Raw genomic sequence first — 19685 nt, forward strand, 5'->3', positions numbered from 1 at the left:
TAAGGCTTACCAACTTGTTACCTATAAATGTTATAATTAAATACAAAAACAGGCAAAAGGAATAAAGTACAAAAAAAGATCTTTTCAATGGTATATAATTTATGTTAAACAGAGGACCTCAAAAAATTGTTTAAAATTGTTTAACAATTTTCTATGTTAATGCATGTAATGTATTAGTGAGAATGTACAATACGTTAAATGTTAGAGATTTTCATTAATTGTTGTATCTATTGGCATAAAGTGGTAAAATTCCCTAAGAAATCTGATTTATAAATCGTGAAACAATATAAATATCGTTCAAAATCTATACATTGATATCTTCTTTCACCTATATGATATTTTAAAGTAGATCAGTTTAAAGAATCAGAATACAATTTTTTTATTTTCTTAGTTAGTATTTAATTTTTCATTATTGAAATGGTATATTATATTAATCATTGTTTAACTGTTAAATAATAGAATTATAAATATTATTATTGTCGTGCATGTTTAGAAAATATGTATTGCAAAATTACAAAAATAATTAGAATACTGACAAAAATATATAGTAGAAAACTTGTTAGAAAAAGATATTAAAGACAGGTATATTTCCACAAAAATCAAAATAGGTTCTAATTTAAAAAAATTATATTTTGTATACTGAACTGGCAATTAATTATAAAAGATCTGCAATTTCGATTAGGCTGTTTGCGAGTGTTCCATTCAGTAAGAGAACCACGGTTCTCGAAATGATCATAGTGGTTGTTATGTTTCTTTAAAGAATATGGCAAGATGGCGACATATTTGAAGCGAACGTCAAAATTATTTGATATTTCTTTGACACGACCATCGGTGGATATTAGTCTACGAGATTTAATATGCCCAGTATGCCGCAGCATCCTGATTGAGCCAGTAACATTACCGTGCACACACAATCTTTGCTTAAAATGTTTGAAAGGTACTTTCGAACACAATAGTTTGAGTTGCCCTCTCTGTAGAATACGAGTCGGTTCTTGGCTACGTACAGCAACGAAGACCGAAACATTAGTTAATAACGGTCTTTGGGAATTAATTCGAACTAAATTTTCTAAAGAAGTTGAAAGCAAATATAGCGGTGACGACAGAAGTATCGATTTGGATGCTGGTAAGTTTCCTATAAGACAAGATAAACAAATGTAACATAACCTCTTTAGTTATATATTATCATAACATTAATATGTATAGAAATATACGCATGTATAAATACGTATGTATGATTGAAAGTATAAAATGAATCTTCACAAAAATAAAAAAATACAATTTTGTAATAGTAGGAATTATTTTGTGCTACTTATCATTCCTATTTGTTGTTATTGAAAACAAAGTACGATTTAAATGTTATTTGAAATTATGTGATCGTTATATATAATAGATGTGTAATAAACTATTTTTCTCTTACAGACTATACTGGTGCTAAAAAAATACTTAGTGCAGCTGGAGAAATTCGGCAGGAATATGAAGTGCAACTTCAAATGGCAGAGGAAGAAATACGATGTCAAAGGAAAGCTGAGCAGATAGCCAGCGAGTCTTTAATTCGCAAAATTCAGGAAGAAGAACAGCAACAACAACTAGCTCAATTAACTCAAGATCAGTTACTTGCTAAATCTTTAGTAAAGAAACAGCTTGTGGGCAAACACAAAGAAGTTTCTAAATATAAGGACTCTCTTAATGTATCTAATAGTTGTTTTCATGCTTCAAGATTGAATGTTGCCACTATGACTGAAGTAAATTCATATAACGTAGAAGCGCAAAGTTCAAAGTATGAAAAACCGCCTCTTTTAGATTCTCAAGATAATCCTGGATTAAGAAGGTCAAATATTGCATTAATATCTAAAATCCGTGCAGAAAGATATGCGTCCAGTATAAAAAACAATGCAAACTTGCCTAGAACATGTAATGATCCTACAAGTAAATTTTGTTGTCAGAAACCAACTGTACATAATGCTATTTCAAGAACTTTAAAGCATCAAACAGTGTCTAAAATAATTGAACCTTGTATCTCAAAATGTTCCTTGGAACCTAGAACATCTACTTCGAAAATATATGGTACTCAGAGCAAAGAAGAGTTGCATGTACCAAATGATATTGTAAACAGTAAAAAGAAAAGTTTAAGTGTGGAAGTGTGTGTGTCTTCGGGAGACGATGACGAAAGAACGGGAAGTGCTGAAAGTGCTGGTAGTCATGATAGCATTAACCAAGAAATTCATCATTTTAAACCTATCAAGGCCATGCCAAGAACACCATTAAAAATGTCTACAGGTTGAATTTTATTTTTATTGTATACACTTACGTTCAAATTTCAACTCTTTTTTAAATAATTTGTATAATATTGCATTACAGATGGAAGACAAATAGATCCAAAATTAATTAGAGTTGTTCCTATACTTAAAAGAATATCTAACGTTGTACCTAAACCACCATCTCAGGCACATTTGAAACGAATTATTGGATGTTCCTGGAGTGCATTTCGAGGTAGGTTAATTTTACAATGCAATGCAGTTTTTACAGGATATAATGTCACACGAGTAGAAACAATCATACTTTTAAATATCGTAGGGAAAACTAAACAGAGCTCTAAGGAGAAAGATGTGTGTAAAGAAGAGATTGAACAGAAACCATCAACATCTTGTAATCAATCACAAACAAAATTTCAAACAGACGATAGTATCCATAAACTTGAATATATTTCAGAGGTATCATTTGATTCTAATAAGAATTATGCTAAGAATGTGAATAATATAATTAATGGCACTAAAATCAGTAAAAACTTAATATTAGAAGAGCATAGAGATATTAGAAAGGTACAAAAATCATGGAAATCTCATATTAGAAACGGCATGGTATGTAAATCTAAACGACAAAAATCTTTATGGATTAAACAAGATATTAAGGCTGCAACAAATATGAAATATATGAGTGATATCGAAATGAGAAATTTGAGTTCTCCATCTGAATCTATAAAGCTAAATTCACTTTACAATGAGAAGTCCGAAATACGAGGCGAGAATGAAATAACAATTGAAAATATTGCGGAAAGAATAAAGAAAAGAAAAATAAACACGGATAAAAAGAATTCCAATAGAGTATCCTCGTCAGGTTTAGAAACAATCATGAAAAGAGACACAAGAAAGAGACTATGTAGGAAAGAGGAGATTGAATATAAGATGACAGATGATGTTCCTGTTACAGTACAGAACAGAAGTAGAACTAAGTTTACTAGAGCTACTTTATCGAAATCGAAACAGCGAAGGGCATGCCCAGAAAAACAGTCTAGTACAGAAAATTCTGAAAAAGGAGATCCTTCTATAAGATTAAATTGCCAGAATAACAATTCTGGCTTAAAAAGAACAACTCGAAAGATACGACACACGAACAGTTCCATAAATAGTGGCACAAATATAACATATGAGCATATGGACAATATGGACACTTGTAATTTGTCTGAATCTTGTGTCGAGATGCAAACATGTATATCAGAGAATAATAATACTACTGAAACAAGTATAATTGTAGAGAAAAATGTTCTTTCGGATGAAGAAATTATCAAAGAGCAGGAACGAATGGAAAGATTAGTTATTCAAGAAAAGGAAGATTTTGAATTGGCCCAGAGATTGCAGGCAAAGTTCGACGAGATGGAAGGAATAGCTGCTCGAACCAGAAGATCTAGGAGGGCGATTGAGAGTGAAACGATTGAGTTAGACTTATATAAAATCGATGCCGGGAGAAATGTACAAAAAGCAATGAATTCGCATACTGCCAAATCATCGATTATCAACCACACTGTAAACACTGAGGCTAAGAAACGTGGTAGACCTCCGAAGCGTATAAAATAATCTATCAACATGGATCATTATGTCGGCAAATCGCGAACCTTCCACATGGATGTTCCTATAAAGTATAAAAGAAAGGTTTGAATGACACATTGTACAATAATTTATCTATCTTAATCGAATTATTTGCGTGGCTTGATGTGCGTACCTGGATATATTATTATGACCGTAAAAAGAGACAAAAAGTCACAATGCGTTCAGGAAAATGTTTAATGAACGTATATGATCGTGTTTTGTAACATATTTTATTTACATTTGATGTTAAAAATGGAAAAGTACTGTATTAAATCGCAAAGCGATAAGGTATTTTGAAAAACAACTAATCCTAAAGAAACAAAAGCAAAGCTTTTTCTCAAGCATTTTTATTCTTTGTTGTCTTCAAATTATATAATAATTAATAGGAGACACAATTCGACTGACGCATAAAAAATGGGATTCTTGAGATTAAAATTATAGCTTTAAAAAGAGTTACTACGTATAAAAACAATACACACAAAATACGTAGTGGTACTATTATACAGTTAAGTATTCATTTTATAAAAATGAAGGTAATCATTAAAACTTAGTATCACATTTATATCTGAAATAGTATTATCTTCTTTTATATAAAAACAAGAGAATATAGAGCTCTAGTTTTCTGCTAAATGCAATTATAGGCCAAGCAAAATTAAGATCTTGTTTCTCTCCTGTTTTATAGAGCATTTTTTTGTGTCTTATCATTTACCACAGCAACGTTGATTAATGTCCTTTAATCTAACGAATTTCACTGAATTAACAATGGTAAAACGTCGCACTTAACGATTGGTAGCAAATTATATAAGCGTAATATTATTATTATTATTAATCTTATAGAAATTTGTAGCATTTTCGGTTTCTAACCGAACTTCGTAAGTTAGACAAATTGTTTTTTCACACAGTGATTTGACCGGGAAATCTTTCTGTGGAAAGAAATTTGATTTTGTACGCTTCGTAATCGTATTGCTAATGTCATATTGTTATATGCAATATTTTGGAATATTTGTAATTGTTGTACGTATCAACAGTTTTCTGTCTCTCTTCCGATCATTTTCTTTTCATTTCCACACAGTTTTTCCTTTTTCGTTTTTTTTTCTTTCTTTCTTATCTTTACCGTACTCTAAAGTATTAAATCTTCGACGAAGTAATGACTAATTTGATCGAAATGTGTATCTTTTTAACTTCATACGCGGTACACAGAACAAAATATTGCAGACATAAATTATGTTTCGACCAGAAGACTTCAAACATATGATTTACTAATTGTTATTTACGTCATGCGTTTATAGTTGTACACGAATTAATAGCATCGACAGAGTACAAGTTATTTCTGATGAACGATGAACGACGGGGATTTGAGGGAATGTGAACGGAGTGGGGGCGGCAGTGGAAGAAGTAAAATAGGGAGAAAGTGGAAAGAATTTTTGCGAACGCATAAGTATGATATCGAGGTGCTTCAACGCTAGTTGCATAGCAGCGTTGTAACATGTTGTTACACAATAATAGAGTAATATGCGTCAGACATCTCGTTAGATTTATTTCTTACTCCGTCAATAGTGATAGTCTTTCAATTCACGTAGATACATACATGCATTCATACAATACATAAATCATATATGTATATATATGATTAGTAGATATAATTAAATATCGTATACACTAGTGTACGATTTCGAAGGAAGTAAATTAATCAAGATTAATACATTATAGCTTCAAATACAACTTATCGCGCAAATGTACTAAAAGTGCGTATTGATGAAGATTCAAAGGGATTAAACTAACTAAACTATAAGATTTACGAATGTATAAAGAAAATATTTACATATAGATTAATTACATGATATCGTCGAACAATATGTATCAGTAAATAAGGAATGGCGAGATATGTATAATCCAGATTTGAAAACAGAAAAACGAATACAAGAATAATGTAACAACGGTGAATAACATGGATTTTTGAAAAGTCATTTTTATATACATTGCACGACTTGCAGATAGAAATAATGTATCGAAAGTAATGGGAAGGAATCAATCATCGAGTACCTTGTTGTACTATTGTTCTTCCTGATACCTTTTATGTATCAATACAAATAAACAGATGTAATTATTCTACGAAACATTTCTCTTTATACGTATACTTGTACTTGTCTGAATAGTTAAGTTTCTTGGATAGATTTGTATCAACCAATAAAATTATCAATACTGTAAAATCACAATTAAGTTAAACGCGCCGGTCGATATTAAAATTTACAGTTAAACGAATTAAAGAGTATATTTGTTTATGGAATCCAGCGTGTGATCGATGTATCAACGCCGAGTCAGCTGCATCGCGTTACATCACTGGTGTATATCTATAGTGTAATATGTACTGAAAAAAATGGTAATGCGTATGCGCGTGACAATTCGGTCAAGGGTATCTTAGAGGTAAATATCCTAACCTACGAGATTTATATAATGAGCTTTCATGAGATTTCTATGGGCTAGCAAGAAAAATTGATGAATTCTTTTACAATAGTTTTTGTAAAGTAGAGATCATTTTGTAAATGCGTTTACAGACCAGAGTAAGAATTTTTGATTAGGTTTGATATTAAAGTCTATGAAATTTTCGCATGAAATCAGTCGATAATAGTCAATACAGAGTGGAGTAAAAAAGAACAATTGCAGCATCTCCCAGTAATCCTTGCATCGGTTGTATGAAATAACAAAATAATAAGACGATCCACTTTCTCCGCGAAAAGTGTTAATTAAGTGCAACGATATCGACTGATTAAATGGAAAAAAAACGGTATCTACCTATTCAGAGCATGACAGAACGAACGATGAGCAGAATGTACGAATGCTAAAATAAAAGAAGAAAAGAAACAGTAAGAGGAAAGGAAAAAGGAAATGATAAGCGGTATATACATACATAGAAGAGGCGTATAGAACCACGGCGGGTGCAACGTGACCGATGAACCACGTGATCGAGTTGGCCAATTGCAAGGTACGCGGGGACGCTGTCACGTTGCATTCGGCGTGGCTCCGCGTCCCCTTGCTCTTACAGCATATCTCTCCTTCTCTATGTCTACTGGACAAGTTGTACGTTGTACGTTGGCATATGCGAGCAACTGTTTCTTGTGCGCGTTTCGCATCCATGTTCGTTCGTTCGTTCGTTGCAAATTACTTTTACGTCCGTTCTCCCGGAAAGCTGGAAAAATTCCATTATCCGAAACAAGTATCGAATTTCACCGGTCGCAACAATCGCCGCCGATCTTACCAATGAGTTACTATTATCTTTGCATGATCATTCAATCATCTAAACGCGTGGAATGTTAAACCGAATGTGTATGCTGTTTTTTCTAGTTCTGATAAGTTTGTCCAGTGCGTCGTTTAACTAACGTTCAACGATATCGCGAATTCGGATACATTAAAATGTCCGCGCATCCACACGATTGTAAGTGTTCGTTCGTAAATGCACGTTAGACGTTTTGCTTCCCAATGTATTTCACCTTCGCTCCCTTGCTAATTCCGGTTATCGCAACGCAATCTTCTGTTGCTAGTAGTGACATTCTTAACCAACTATCTTTATCTTGTATCATCTTAAAGTTTTATAGCGTGTCTTTCCTGCTTTTCATCGATCATCTAACGATTTCTTGTCGATTGACACAATATTCATTCTATAATTGGATGATCGATATTTACAAGTAAACATTAATCGCGGATAAGCACATGCAGCTTTTGTGTTATCCAATCGATCTTTGCTGCAACGATTTATCAAATTGTTGTACTTGTTTATTTGCATTTGTCTCACTTTTGTTTTATGGATATACGTAACACATACAGCCATTATCATTAAATGAAACAGTGCATATTGAGAAGCAAGTATCGTTATGCCGCGTCCTTTTTTATCGACAGAACCCCGACTTCACGACTATGTGCAGAGATTTATAATATTTGCGTCACATTTTTCAAGCCATTAAAAGAGAGCGATTATAGCAATAGCATATAGGGAAAAATATAAATTGCAAAATATTATCGAAATTATTTAGCGTCTAAATGAATTTTACTTAATTAATTAAATTTAAACGATTTTAATTGTACAAGGATTTTATAAAGGGATCTTATAAAAAGACTTTAGAAAATTAAACATTATTCTTAGAAGAATTATAACTTTGGATTTAAGAGAGTAATTTTGAAGTCAGAAAGCTCGATCGCCTCGTAGATATACCATTCGATATTGCTGATGCTGTTGGTTCTTATCGCAGTAGATCAAGTTGAAGACCTATCGTTGAAGATGTGTGCTGTGACAATTTGCACGTTGAACGAAGGATGCCGGTAATCAATCGATCACCGAAATCAATTTCAAGGAGAATAGACAGTGGCTGCGAAAGAGGCTAAGCTCCGTCCACGAAACTTCACGTTCCGAGAAACAGGTATTACAATCATATAATTATATAATACTCGTCTATATTCGGGCATGACGGGGAGTGCTAGTTACGTGAATCGACCTGGAATTAATTCACAGAAAGAAAAACCTAATACTACAATACATATATAATTTGTCATACGTCGTATCGTTGATAGACTTTATTTCATTATTTTTATTCATATTTACTTCTAATGTTTTTACGGATTTGTTTATAAATAGAAATAACTAATAGAGGGATATAATACTTCTGTGATTTCGACTGTTCGGGTTCTGATCGATCGTTCCAATCGTAATCGATAAAAGTTGCGGTAGCTAGCCACAGTGCGATAAATTTTCAATTTGTATCTTGATACCTGTCGCCATTCATCGAAATAACACGTAACTCGTTAGTGTTTGCGTACGCGTTAATCGTCACTCTTCTTTTCTGGTACGAAGGTTTAAGAAGACGATTGACACGGGTGAACGGAACTTAACAGACGGTATTTACGTTCGCGCAGACATTTCTAAATGTTACGAGTGTGACATAATAACACGGCAACGATAAACCGAACGCCTGTTACTATCGATTCCCCTCCCTGCGTACTACAGTAGAGTCGACCGTGATACGTCATACGTCAGTTAGCGCGTAACGTGCACCACAGTAGAAATGTCGGAAATGTGTCAGACGTAGAAATTAGGCGATGCATGATATACCGATGCACGGGTTCGTTGATTCACTGCTCTCTCTTTCTTTTTCGTTGTTCTTTGGGGGTGTCCGATGCGAAGCTCGTATCGGACTAAATCGGAATGATCGAGACCTACTGCTGCAAGAGTGTTTTATAAGATTATAATGCAAAGTAAAAAAAATTTCCAGACAATATACCCCGATATCGCCTACCGTGCTTTCTTCCTCTACCTTCTCTCCTGGGATAGCTCTGTAATAGCTACTTCTAGCTACTACTAAATGATCGAATGATGCCGAAAGACAAATAAGATTAAAAGACGCTAGAGACGTAGCAAAAAAACAAAAGAAAGGACCAATTGGAGAAGATAAGGAAAAGTCAAACCTATAGAAACTACGAAGAGAATAGATAGTGGCGCGCGATATAAATCGATCACGTTTGAGCGGCAGGAATTCTTCCTTTCCATAGACGGTAGAAAATCTCGATCGAGAGAATAGTAAATCGATCGATCTTGTTCTCGACTTTGATGACGTAAAAACGAGGCGGAATCGATTTGTCAGGACGATGATACTCGAAGACTGAAGATACTGTTCCATCGAGGTGGTTAACTTAAAAATTTACAAAGAAGTGCATCCTTCGGATTATCTCTCTCCTAGGAGAGGAACGACGGAAAAAGGAAAACATAGGGAGGGAAAAGGAACGAAGGGAGGGCAAGAAAATTAAAAAAAGATGTTAAAGAATGTTGCGTCTGTGTTCGTATGCGTATATGTATGTGCGTGTGCCCGCGCCCGCATCTGTATGTACGCGCGAGTGTGTGTGTACTCTGTGCCTGTGAAACAGTGACAAGAACAAGCAGGGACAGATACGAAGAGCAGAGAGAGAGCTGTTTAGTTGTTTAAAAATGTGCTGCTTGTTTAATAGAACACCGCTGTTATTACCGAAAATTTGAAAAGATCGAGCGGAGAAAAGACGAATTTGAAGAAAATCGACCGACCTAGCAGGAGGAGGGAAAATGACGGGTAGTCGTAGTAGCGAAATAAATCCGGATGTGACGGTGCGTGGCGAGGGTGGAAAGCATACGGTTCATTGGTTTCGCAAAGGTCTCAGGCTTCACGATAATCCTTCGCTGAGGGAAGGTCTTACCGGAGCCACTACGTTTCGTTGCGTGTTCGTTTTGGATCCATGGTTCGCCGGAAGTACCAACGTTGGCATCAATAAGTGGAGGTGAGTACGCGAGTTAACGTTTAACAAATACAGTTCGCTTTACAATTCGGTTTTTCCACAGGTTCTTGCTACAGTGTTTGGAAGATCTCGACTGCTCCTTGCGAAAATTGAACTCCAGACTATTCGTGATAAGAGGTCAGCCGGCGGACGCTCTGCCGAAATTGTTCAAGGAATGGGGTACCACGAATTTGACCTTCGAGGAAGATCCAGAGCCATTCGGACGCGTGCGAGACCACAACATCTCGGCACTCTGCAAGGAGCTTGGTATCTCGGTGGTGCAAAAGGTCTCGCATACTCTTTACAAGTTGGACGAGTGAGTGGAAATACTATCATTCGATCGACCTTCCATTCTTAAATTCGCTTCTCTTCCCTAGCCGGTTATTGGTCGTCGATAGACGTCACGAGCTATCCACTAGTCCTTCCAGTGGTGTAATGTTTTTTCTGTTCCGATAATATTTATAAATTTCCTGGTAATATTCTTTCCCCGTGTATGTGACGATGTCAGCGAGCATCGACGATCGTGTCTTTCGCGTTTCAGGATCATCGAGAGGAACGGAGGGAAGCCACCGTTGACTTATCATCAATTTCAAAATGTGGTTGCCAGTATGGATCCTCCAGAACCATCGGTGCCGACTGTCACTTCTGCTTGCATAGGTTCGGCCTACACCCCTCTGAAAGAGGACCACGATGATCATTACGGTGTTCCAACGCTCGAAGAACTTGGTAAATTTACGCGTTCGTTTATCGCGTATTTATTTCGAGTGATTATTTCGGCTATGTAGAGGGAACTGGATCGAGAGTTTCGTTGTAAGGAGTTAGTTATCCTAATGATTAACAGGCTTCGACACGGAGGGTCTTCTTCCGCCTGTATGGGTTGGAGGCGAAAGCGAGGCTCTGGCACGGTTGGAGCGTCATCTAGAAAGGAAGGCCTGGGTGGCTAGTTTCGGCAGACCGAAAATGACCCCGCAATCATTGTTGCCCAGTCAAACCGGTCTTTCGCCTTATTTACGATTCGGATGCTTGAGTACCCGGCTATTTTATTATCAGCTCACTGACCTCTATAAGAAGGTAAGGTAACATTATCTATTTAATCGACGTGGATCGCAACTGCTGCGATTGTAAATTATAAATTAGTCACAATCATCGACATTCGATTGAAAGATTATACGTATCAATGTTTTATAGATAAAGAAAGCCGTACCACCGCTTTCGTTGCACGGGCAACTTTTATGGCGTGAATTTTTTTACTGCGCTGCTACGAAGAACCCAAATTTCGATCGGATGCAGGGTAATCCAATTTGCGTGCAAATCCCTTGGGACAAGAATGTCGAAGCACTTGCCAAGTGGGCAAACGTGAGTGAATTCGTTTATAGACAAATCGTCCGTTATTTCTTGAGTTTTCATAAAAAAATCGTAAAAGACGTTTGTCGGACAGGGCCAAACGGGATTTCCCTGGATCGATGCGATCATGACACAACTAAGAGAAGAAGGTTGGATACATCACTTGGCTAGACACGCGGTCGCCTGTTTCTTAACCAGAGGCGACCTTTGGATCTCCTGGGAAGAAGGAATGAAGGTAAAATGCCACTTGTTGTACATTGACATTTCGACTAGCATTCTAGAGGATTGACTGTAGCATACTTTGCTGTCTCGCGATATCATAAAACTACTTAAGTCCGTTTCGTTCGACGTTTGTCCCATTAGTTTCATCTCTGTCGATCGTCTTTCTTGCCATATTGGTTGCCAGTTCGTTTAGCGAGATACAAAGTTAATCGAAATTTTTGTCAAAGGTGTTCGACGAGTTGTTGCTAGATGCTGATTGGTCGGTGAACGCGGGAATGTGGATGTGGTTATCGTGCAGTTCTTTCTTCCAACAATTCTTCCACTGCTATTGCCCGGTGAGATTCGGCAGAAAAGCTGATCCGAATGGCGATTACATTAGGTAACTTTAGATCGCTTCTAAACGACGTTTCTTCGGCATTAGAGTTTCGATTGTGATTTTGACTTTCGACATCTCGCAATCTATACTATACACGATACCGGATGACTTCGTCTCGTGATTTGTTTTCTTTTGTATTCTATTTTGATACAGGCGATACTTGCCGATCTTGAAAAATTTTCCTACGAGATATATTCATGAACCGTGGAACGCACCACTTAGCGTGCAACGTGCAGCCAAATGTATTATTGGCAAAGACTATTCATTACCGATGGTGAATCACAGCAAGAGCTCCAGGATCAACATCGAGAGAATGAAGCAAGTCTATCAGCAATTAAACAAATATCGTGGAAACGGTGTGTTCTCGACTCGCTCTTTAGCAGAATCTTAAACGTTTGACATTTAAAGTGCGAAAATATTACTTCTATTTTTTTTTTTATCGTTGCAGGCGCCTCCCTTAAAGGAGAAACAGTTGGTAAGTCGTTTATACCATTCATTTTCACCTTCTTTATCGTTCAATTTACTCAGAAGTATGAACTCTTAAGGTATAAACTAAGGTATATCTCTTGAAACGAAAGTATATTCTACATATCACCCTCCTTATGTACACACAACAAATATGGTAACAAATAGTTTTTTTTCGACAAGGTTTATTGAATGCACTACCACCTCCATCGGTAAAAGAGAACGAGGAAGAGAAGAAGAAGACGAAGCAATCTCCGCCTCCCCCGGAGAATCAATCCAAGATGGAAGCTCTTGCCAAGACAACGCAACATCAGCAACAGCACCATCAACATCAATAACGACGACTACACTGACGTTGTCGAAGCAATTAGGCGATAATCCGAAGAAACGAAATTTTGATTATTTCCTATTTCTACTTAATTCACACTTATTTATTTGCCGTCATTACGTCGATGCTGGAATCATCTTAATTGTAATTCATCGTAACGCGTATAATCGTTAATAGTTTGAAAAAGTTATTTGCAGCGAAAGCAAAGCCATCCATCGTGTCCGTTCAAATGTTCGTTTGTATTTAGAAGTATGTTTCGAAACAAGAAACGTAAAACTTGAACGTTATGGCAAGAAAAATGACGATGAGACGAATTTTATAATTCCAATCGTTGTACATAATACATCCATTATACGTCGTAAATAAAAATTTTTCATGCAAACTTGTTTGATAATAATTGCTTCTGATTGTGCATTCAGCTATACCGATCCCTGCCACTCTTTTTTTCTATACATTAAACTAAAACCATCGTATACATTAGCCACAATTTATCGTACAAAAGAACGATATCCTACTTACCGCGTCATAAAGTTTCATCGTTACTTACTAGGCGGGAAAAGGTGATAAAGGAAATTAAAAGAAAGTAAAAAATGAAACAAACGATATGTCGACCGGTAATACGATCAAATGGGGAGAATTCGTTAAAAAAATATGCACAAGCGTTACTCTGAACACCAACAATTTACTCGTTTCGAACATTTATCCCTCAAGGTATGTTCTTTGATAGGGACAAGTGTTGAGAAAGGAGTTTAGTATTGCCGAGCCTGAACCTCGACGAGACGAAGACTCGACGAGGTATCTAATTGACGTATTTCTTGTTTTCGATCGAATCGCAGACCGATTCGTCTAGAAAGTAGAGAATCGCGTTTCTTACCTAATAATCCTTAACACGGAACAACGTATCGTTCTCTTTTTCGCTTATAACTTTCGTCGTTGCTAAAGACGTTTACATCGATGCAATGCGCGCGTATGTGTATTTGTACTCACGCCGATCGTTCGCACGGCATCGTGCCAGGAATAATTTACATTAGTGGGATCATTTTTTTATTTTTTCATGTCAACAAATGATATATTTTTAGTGCCTATAGTACTTATAGTTTTACAGTACATTTCTCGTTAGATTTAAACAATTACAAATGAACATTCTTCAACACTCAAAGACGGAACTCTAATGTTTCTCTTTTGCAAAGTTCCTTTCTCTCTGCTGCTCGCACGCCCATACATACGCATATGCATACCACGCGCACGATCTTCTCTCACTTGCATTCGTATTTACCTCATCTTCCTCTCTTTTCTTTCTTTTGTTCCTTCGTTCGTGCGTTCGCTCTTAAATTACAGATTTATTCATCTTATAGGGCTGTTAGTTCTTCGTGTTGCGCATTTCTTGTGTATTTTATAAATGCTTATATGTCTCGTAGTATATTCCCCGTGCAGCACAAGAATCAGAAACTTGCAAATTTCTATGACCACGTTAATAAGTCTCCAAAATGCGTAGCGTTACCAGGATCGGCTATTATCGGGTTAACGCGTTCTTTTCCTATATATATAATATATATATAGTATATATATAGTATATATATAGTATATATATAGTATATATATAGTATACTATATATATATATATACCGTAAGTATCGTAAGATACGTTTCTTAACGCCGGTTTTTTCTTTCCTGTGATCTACAAAGCAGCGATTTGGCTGCTTACTCTGTTTCCTATTGACATTCGATCAGAATTAAAAACGTAGCTTCGCGTTTGAAAGTCGAATTCTGGAAGTTTGAGCAACCGACGAACAAGCAGTGATTTGTTGCGAGAATTGCTAGGTAGTAAACGAAGAGATCGAAGAAAGAAAGAAAAGGCGATAAAGATTACGAAAGGAAGATTCGTGATCTCGTTTCGCTCATGGACTAAGACGGCAGCTTTAATTTTCCCGTTACCTGTGCGCTTTGTACTTGTATTTTCGATGCAACTTCCTTTCTATTTATTTCTCATACACGCACGCACACTCACCCGCACGTACATCTCAAGATCGTGCGTTATAGCCAAGGAAGAGCTATACACTAAAGTGAAAGTCCTTCCTAGATAAAGATTTGTCTTCGTTTCACGAAAGCAATAAAAATCTGCACGATTTTCTCACTGGTATAAAGCAACGTTGCGCTAGCAAACGTAAACGAACGTCGAGGTTTCGCCGACAACGTTCTTTCTACGTCGAGAGAACAAACTTTAAGAGAGTTAGTCGATAAATCAGAGGTTAGAGATATCGCTTTGATCGTATCGCCGAATTCGATGAGTCGACGATCTTTGAGCTGTTATCGTGCGAGGAAAATGGCGTCGATACATTTTAACATTTCGTCGTAAAATAATCGGAGAAAAGAAGATCGAGTTTTAGGAAACATTCCATTAGACTTGACGGAAGAAAGTTGATCGAATCTCGATTTTTGTGCTCGTCTTGGAATGGTACAGTCCAACGTGGCACGTGTTTGCCTGCACGAATGTATAGTGTGTAGGTCACGTGTACGGGGAAGCTATTACCAGTAGTAGACTCTAGAAACTAGATCAAATCAATAACCTAATTAGTTAACGGATAATTGATCGCATTTCAATAGTCGCTGTTTCGTGGGGCAAATATTTGAAAAAGGACGTTGCGATCCGATATCTTGAGATCTCGGGGTAAATTATCGCGTAGGCTGACGAATGGGCTCGAAACAACCATATTTTTGATAATTAAATCGTATCGCATACGTGGTATACGTGTACGTGTACGTGTACTTGCACGTGATTTTCATCGTACGTAGGTGGCCGCACAACGATCGCGAATACCGAAAATAGGCAAATATACTCAAAGATGCTTGTTACTCGGTTTGCGCCGAGTCGTCGTTTCAGAGGTTATGTCGACTATCGCGATTTCGTAGATTCGTTTTATTTCCGCGACGCATTTTGAAGAAACACACGCTAGATCGAATATACATGCACAAGTCCATGCATGCACGGCCATTTGCGCCCGCAATTTGTCTAATTCTTTCTATTTCTTCCTCCACTTCGAGAATACATTCGATTCTTATCCGTCGTTGAATTTCACGTTGCTTCCTTTTCCCCTTCGCCAAATTCTTTTCTTTTCCCACTTGTTCATTTACACACACGCTCTCAAACGTACTTTCTCACACACACGTTTATCTCACATTTTCATTCTTCTTCACTTTTGTATGTTAGTCACTCTTTCGTTCGTTTAACTCGGCTTGATTCGCGTACAACGTAAGTACGCGTTATTGAAGTAGACTTCGATAATTATTTTCGGAATTAAATGTAATCCACTTTTCGGTACAATTAGTGCGGTTAACTAATCTATACTATTAACTATGTTCACAATGATCGCTACAATTACTCATAGTTCATAGTATAAATGTCGACAGCTTACGATACGTACGCTACGCTAACATCGGATTTAAAGTGGTAGTTTTGAGTGCGACACGCTATCGGAAATCTCATTTTCCTCCATCGAACATGTCGTCCGTTCGACGATTCTCTCCTCTGGTATCGTGGCCGATACGCGCATCCACGATCGGCGCGCGTCCTGTTTTCCTCTCTTTCCTTCGCTTCGTTTCATTTCATTTCGTTTCGTTTCATTTTGTTGTTTTCGTAAGGCAAGAGCAGAAAACAAAGTCAAAGAGAAAGACAAAGAATTTCGCGAGTACCGATACTCGTATAATAAAAGCGACGCGTTCTTCTCACCGTTTCCTCGTTTTCCTTTTCTCTTTCCGTGTTCGCCCTTCCTTTTCCATTTTCCTCCTTCCTCTCCCTCTCTTTTTTTTTCTTTCTTTTTTTATCACCGATCTCCTCTGTTTTCCATCTCGCTTCCCGCCCTTTCGTATTCTCTATCTTCGTATGCGACAAGCGACGTTTAATAATCCTACATAAAACTATGCGTTAATACGCCTATTTAATTGCGGGCACGAGGGGTTAAGTATATATTTACGTTACGCGCTTAAATACAACTGCTAATTAGTTTTACAATACGTTCAACATTTTTGTCCTCCTGATTTCTCTAAGTACCGTTATCTTTTTCTTTTTTTTTTGGTTAACAACAACAGACTTACTTAACTCTAATTATGTTTCTGGTTTGTTACTTTCTAAGGCCTTGTTTCTAGCACAAATCCTGCTGTCGCTAAGGCAGTGGCTCTTTTAACTTTCTCTCTCTCTCCCTCTCTCTCTCTCTCTCTCTCTCTCTCACACATATTTTTCGTTCGCTCTTGCATGCACGCATTCACACTTGTATACGCACGTACTTGATTTTTTATATAATTCGTTCGTTTCGCAATAAATTGTGACAGACTTCCGGTCGATCGAAGGTCGCGCAAACGATCGAGTTCTTTTCAAAGAAATGCCAGGCTAAACGACCGAAACCTGAGGCCGGATTTTTTCTGGAGGGGGAGGACGTGGGGGATTTATCCGCGAAGAACGTGGATTGCGAATCGCTTACATTTCGAACTTATTTCGTGCGAAGAAAGCAGTCGAGTGGGCAAACGAGCGAGAAAGAGAGAGAGGGTATGGGAAGGGGGGGGGGGAGCAGCGAATGACAAAATTACCAAAAGAATCATTGGAAGATTCTCGACGATACGAGAAGGAATTCGTTCAGATTTGTTCTGGAACAAAAAAAAAAGGAAAAAACGCTTCCGATGTGCCTGTTTCAGCCGTGAAATTTACGTCGACTGGATCGGAAGTTGCGCAACGAGACGTTTACCGAACAAATCGGCGGTTTAATTCGTCGTCGTACTTTCATACCGGTGGGTCGTCTCGGTTAAACTTCGTTTCATAGGCGGCCGTGGGTATAAGTCGCGATAACAAGGGAAACGATAATCGAAGAAAGAGAAAGAGAAAGAAAAAGGAAAAAAAGAAGAAACGGGCAAACGTTCCCGGTTACGAAACCACCACGACTGTGACTACGTAAACGTCGACGTCGACGTCGACAGGCTGCTGGCCTGTTTTATGCAAACGCTCTATGTTGGGAGACTTGCGAAATCAATACGTAGTCTGCACCTCTTGCCTCTCTGCCTCTGTCACGCACACATTGTATGCACGTACACGCACACGTACACACACCCACGTGTTCTATCCCTTCACCGTTCCAACCCTATTTCTTCGACACTCTCTTGCTTCAACTTTTTCTCTCGCTAATTTTATGTGGCAGTACTCTCAGTCTCTCTCTCTCTCTCTCTCCCCCCCCCTCCCCCCTCTCCCTCTCTCTCTCTCACCTTTTTCTATCTTATCAACGTGCCCATGGTTAGCCTCCTCGTCGAAACTCGAGCACCGCTCAAACTAGCCCTCGCCCAAAACTTCTCTCTCGACGGCTGATAGCCAGCTGTTGTCCATCTCCTTTTTCCTTTTCTTCGTGTTCTACGATTCGGATACACGCGAAGCCCCCTTACGCGAAGCGTACATCTGCCCTTTCACGTCGCGTTATTCTCGATTTCTTTGATTTAAAGCGTTAACAGCGTGGAAGGCTGAAGAAGAAGAAGAAAAAGAAGAAGAAGAAGAAGAAGAGGAAGAAAAAGAAGAGAAGCAACGCTGCGAATGATCGAAACATTTCTGTAAAACTAGCGAATTTGCCGTATTAGCTAAATAAATGTCTCTCATCGACGATCGAACGAGTGTTTTTACCTTGATCCTGATACCATGGGTCAGCATTGTGCGATTTTCTCACTATCCTTTGCTCGTGTTTTGATCTTTGGTCTTGTCGTGCGATATGCTTTTTTTCTTTTTACTAGAACGAACGATAGATAGACAGACAGACAGACAGAGAGAAACGAAGGAAAAGACGAACGAACGATAGGATACGATAAGAAACAGTTGGAAGAGGACAAGGAAAATTTTCAACGAATTTGTTACGAGGATCGCACGGGGATAGGGGAATTTCTTAATTCTTTTACGAACAACTTGCTGGAGTCAGATGGGTACGGATTCCTGGGACCACGGTCGTTGTCGCGTCTCGTCGTCGATCTCGCGAGGTGACGCGGACAAAACGAAAAGAAGACGAAAGAAGAAGGAAAGGGGAGAATGATAAAACGGGAGTGAAAAAGGTCGGAATGAATTTTCAGTAACAGTCGTAAAAACGTGGAAGATCAAAGGAACGGTTTAGCTCGAAGCACAGGCCTTTTACCTCTGTAACGATATTATCGTGCTTCCACCCATTCGCACCTTATTATTTTCCCTTTGTAGGTGAAAACAATATTCGCGTGCAACGTCCGCGTGACGTTCGCGAGAAACGAATTTCCCCTTGAAACAAAAGATGACGGATTCGTTGAGAAATCCGCGACTACGAGCTCGACAGCGAAGGTTCGCGGGTTTCGAGAAACGAGTAGTTTCTCGTAAGGAAGCGCGTTAGGCGCATTAGCACCGCGATATCGCGAATGGGCGTGACGGTTGTTATCGATTCGCGATTGAGAATTCCAAACAAGAGACAGAATCGCCGTTCATCGATTGCTTCTTTTCGAGCGCGAATAGCGGAAAAAGGAGGGAGGAGATGGACAAAAGAGGAAGCACCGCAGAGAGCTCCTCGGATTCGAGCGGAGTTTCGGATCGATCGGAACGTAAATGCGACCGCGTCTCTAAAGACTCTTTAGAAACGAGAACATCGAAAGAACGTTCGAAACGCAGCTGAGCTTTGGTCAGTGAACGCGGATATACGCTGTTAGGAAAGGGCTTCGTGTACTTGGCACGATGCTTCCTTACCCATTCTTCCTATCGTCACGCACTTGCTTTCGCTGCTTCTTAGTATAATCTATAAAAAAATTATATCGGAAT

General features: G+C 38.0%; 2 protein-coding genes across 2 annotated transcripts; both read left to right on the forward strand.

Moving 5' to 3' along the window:
• Nucleotides 1-736: 736 nt before the first annotated feature.
• LOC117158526 (uncharacterized) lies at nucleotides 737-5980 on the forward strand. The gene is made up of 4 exons (XM_033337513.2): nucleotides 737-1123; nucleotides 1420-2277; nucleotides 2359-2490; nucleotides 2575-5980. The coding sequence occupies exons 1-4, from the start codon at nucleotides 772-774 to the stop codon at nucleotides 3849-3851; spliced, it is 2619 nt and encodes an 872-aa protein (XP_033193404.1). The 5' UTR covers nucleotides 737-771; the 3' UTR covers nucleotides 3852-5980.
• Nucleotides 5981-6905: 925 nt separating this feature from the next.
• Nucleotides 6906-13271, forward strand: phr6-4 ((6-4)-photolyase). The gene is made up of 12 exons (XM_033337530.2): nucleotides 6906-7296; nucleotides 8108-8275; nucleotides 9125-10157; nucleotides 10219-10470; nucleotides 10696-10880; nucleotides 10996-11225; nucleotides 11343-11510; nucleotides 11593-11733; nucleotides 11948-12099; nucleotides 12250-12452; nucleotides 12545-12571; nucleotides 12745-13271. Exons 3-12 carry the CDS (start codon nucleotides 9946-9948, stop codon nucleotides 12897-12899), a joined length of 1725 nt encoding a protein of 574 aa, XP_033193421.1. The 5' UTR covers nucleotides 6906-7296; nucleotides 8108-8275; nucleotides 9125-9945; the 3' UTR covers nucleotides 12900-13271.
• Nucleotides 13272-19685: the final 6414 nt, after the last annotated feature.

Source organism: Bombus vancouverensis, chromosome 5 (assembly GCF_051014615.1).
Source record: "Bombus vancouverensis nearcticus chromosome 5, iyBomVanc1_principal, whole genome shotgun sequence".
NCBI lineage: Eukaryota > Metazoa > Arthropoda > Insecta > Hymenoptera > Apidae > Bombus > Bombus vancouverensis.

Excerpts from the sequence above, each read along its gene's own strand:
- LOC117158526 (XM_033337513.2), top strand. The coding sequence starts at position 772 with ATGGCGACATATTTGAAGCGAACGTCAAAATTATTTGATATTTCTTTG. Across the intron at positions 1,124-1,419 it reads AAGTATCGATTTGGATGCTG|ACTATACTGGTGCTAAAAAA; the intron begins GTAAGTTTCCTA and ends TTTCTCTTACAG. Across the intron at positions 2,491-2,574 it reads TTCCTGGAGTGCATTTCGAG|GGAAAACTAAACAGAGCTCT; the intron begins GTAGGTTAATTT and ends TAAATATCGTAG.
- phr6-4 (XM_033337530.2), top strand. The coding sequence starts at position 9,946 with ATGACGGGTAGTCGTAGTAGCGAAATAAATCCGGATGTGACGGTGCGT. Across the intron at positions 12,100-12,249 it reads CCGAATGGCGATTACATTAG|GCGATACTTGCCGATCTTGA; the intron begins GTAACTTTAGAT and ends ATTTTGATACAG. Across the intron at positions 12,453-12,544 it reads AAACAAATATCGTGGAAACG|GCGCCTCCCTTAAAGGAGAA; the intron begins GTGTGTTCTCGA and ends TTATCGTTGCAG.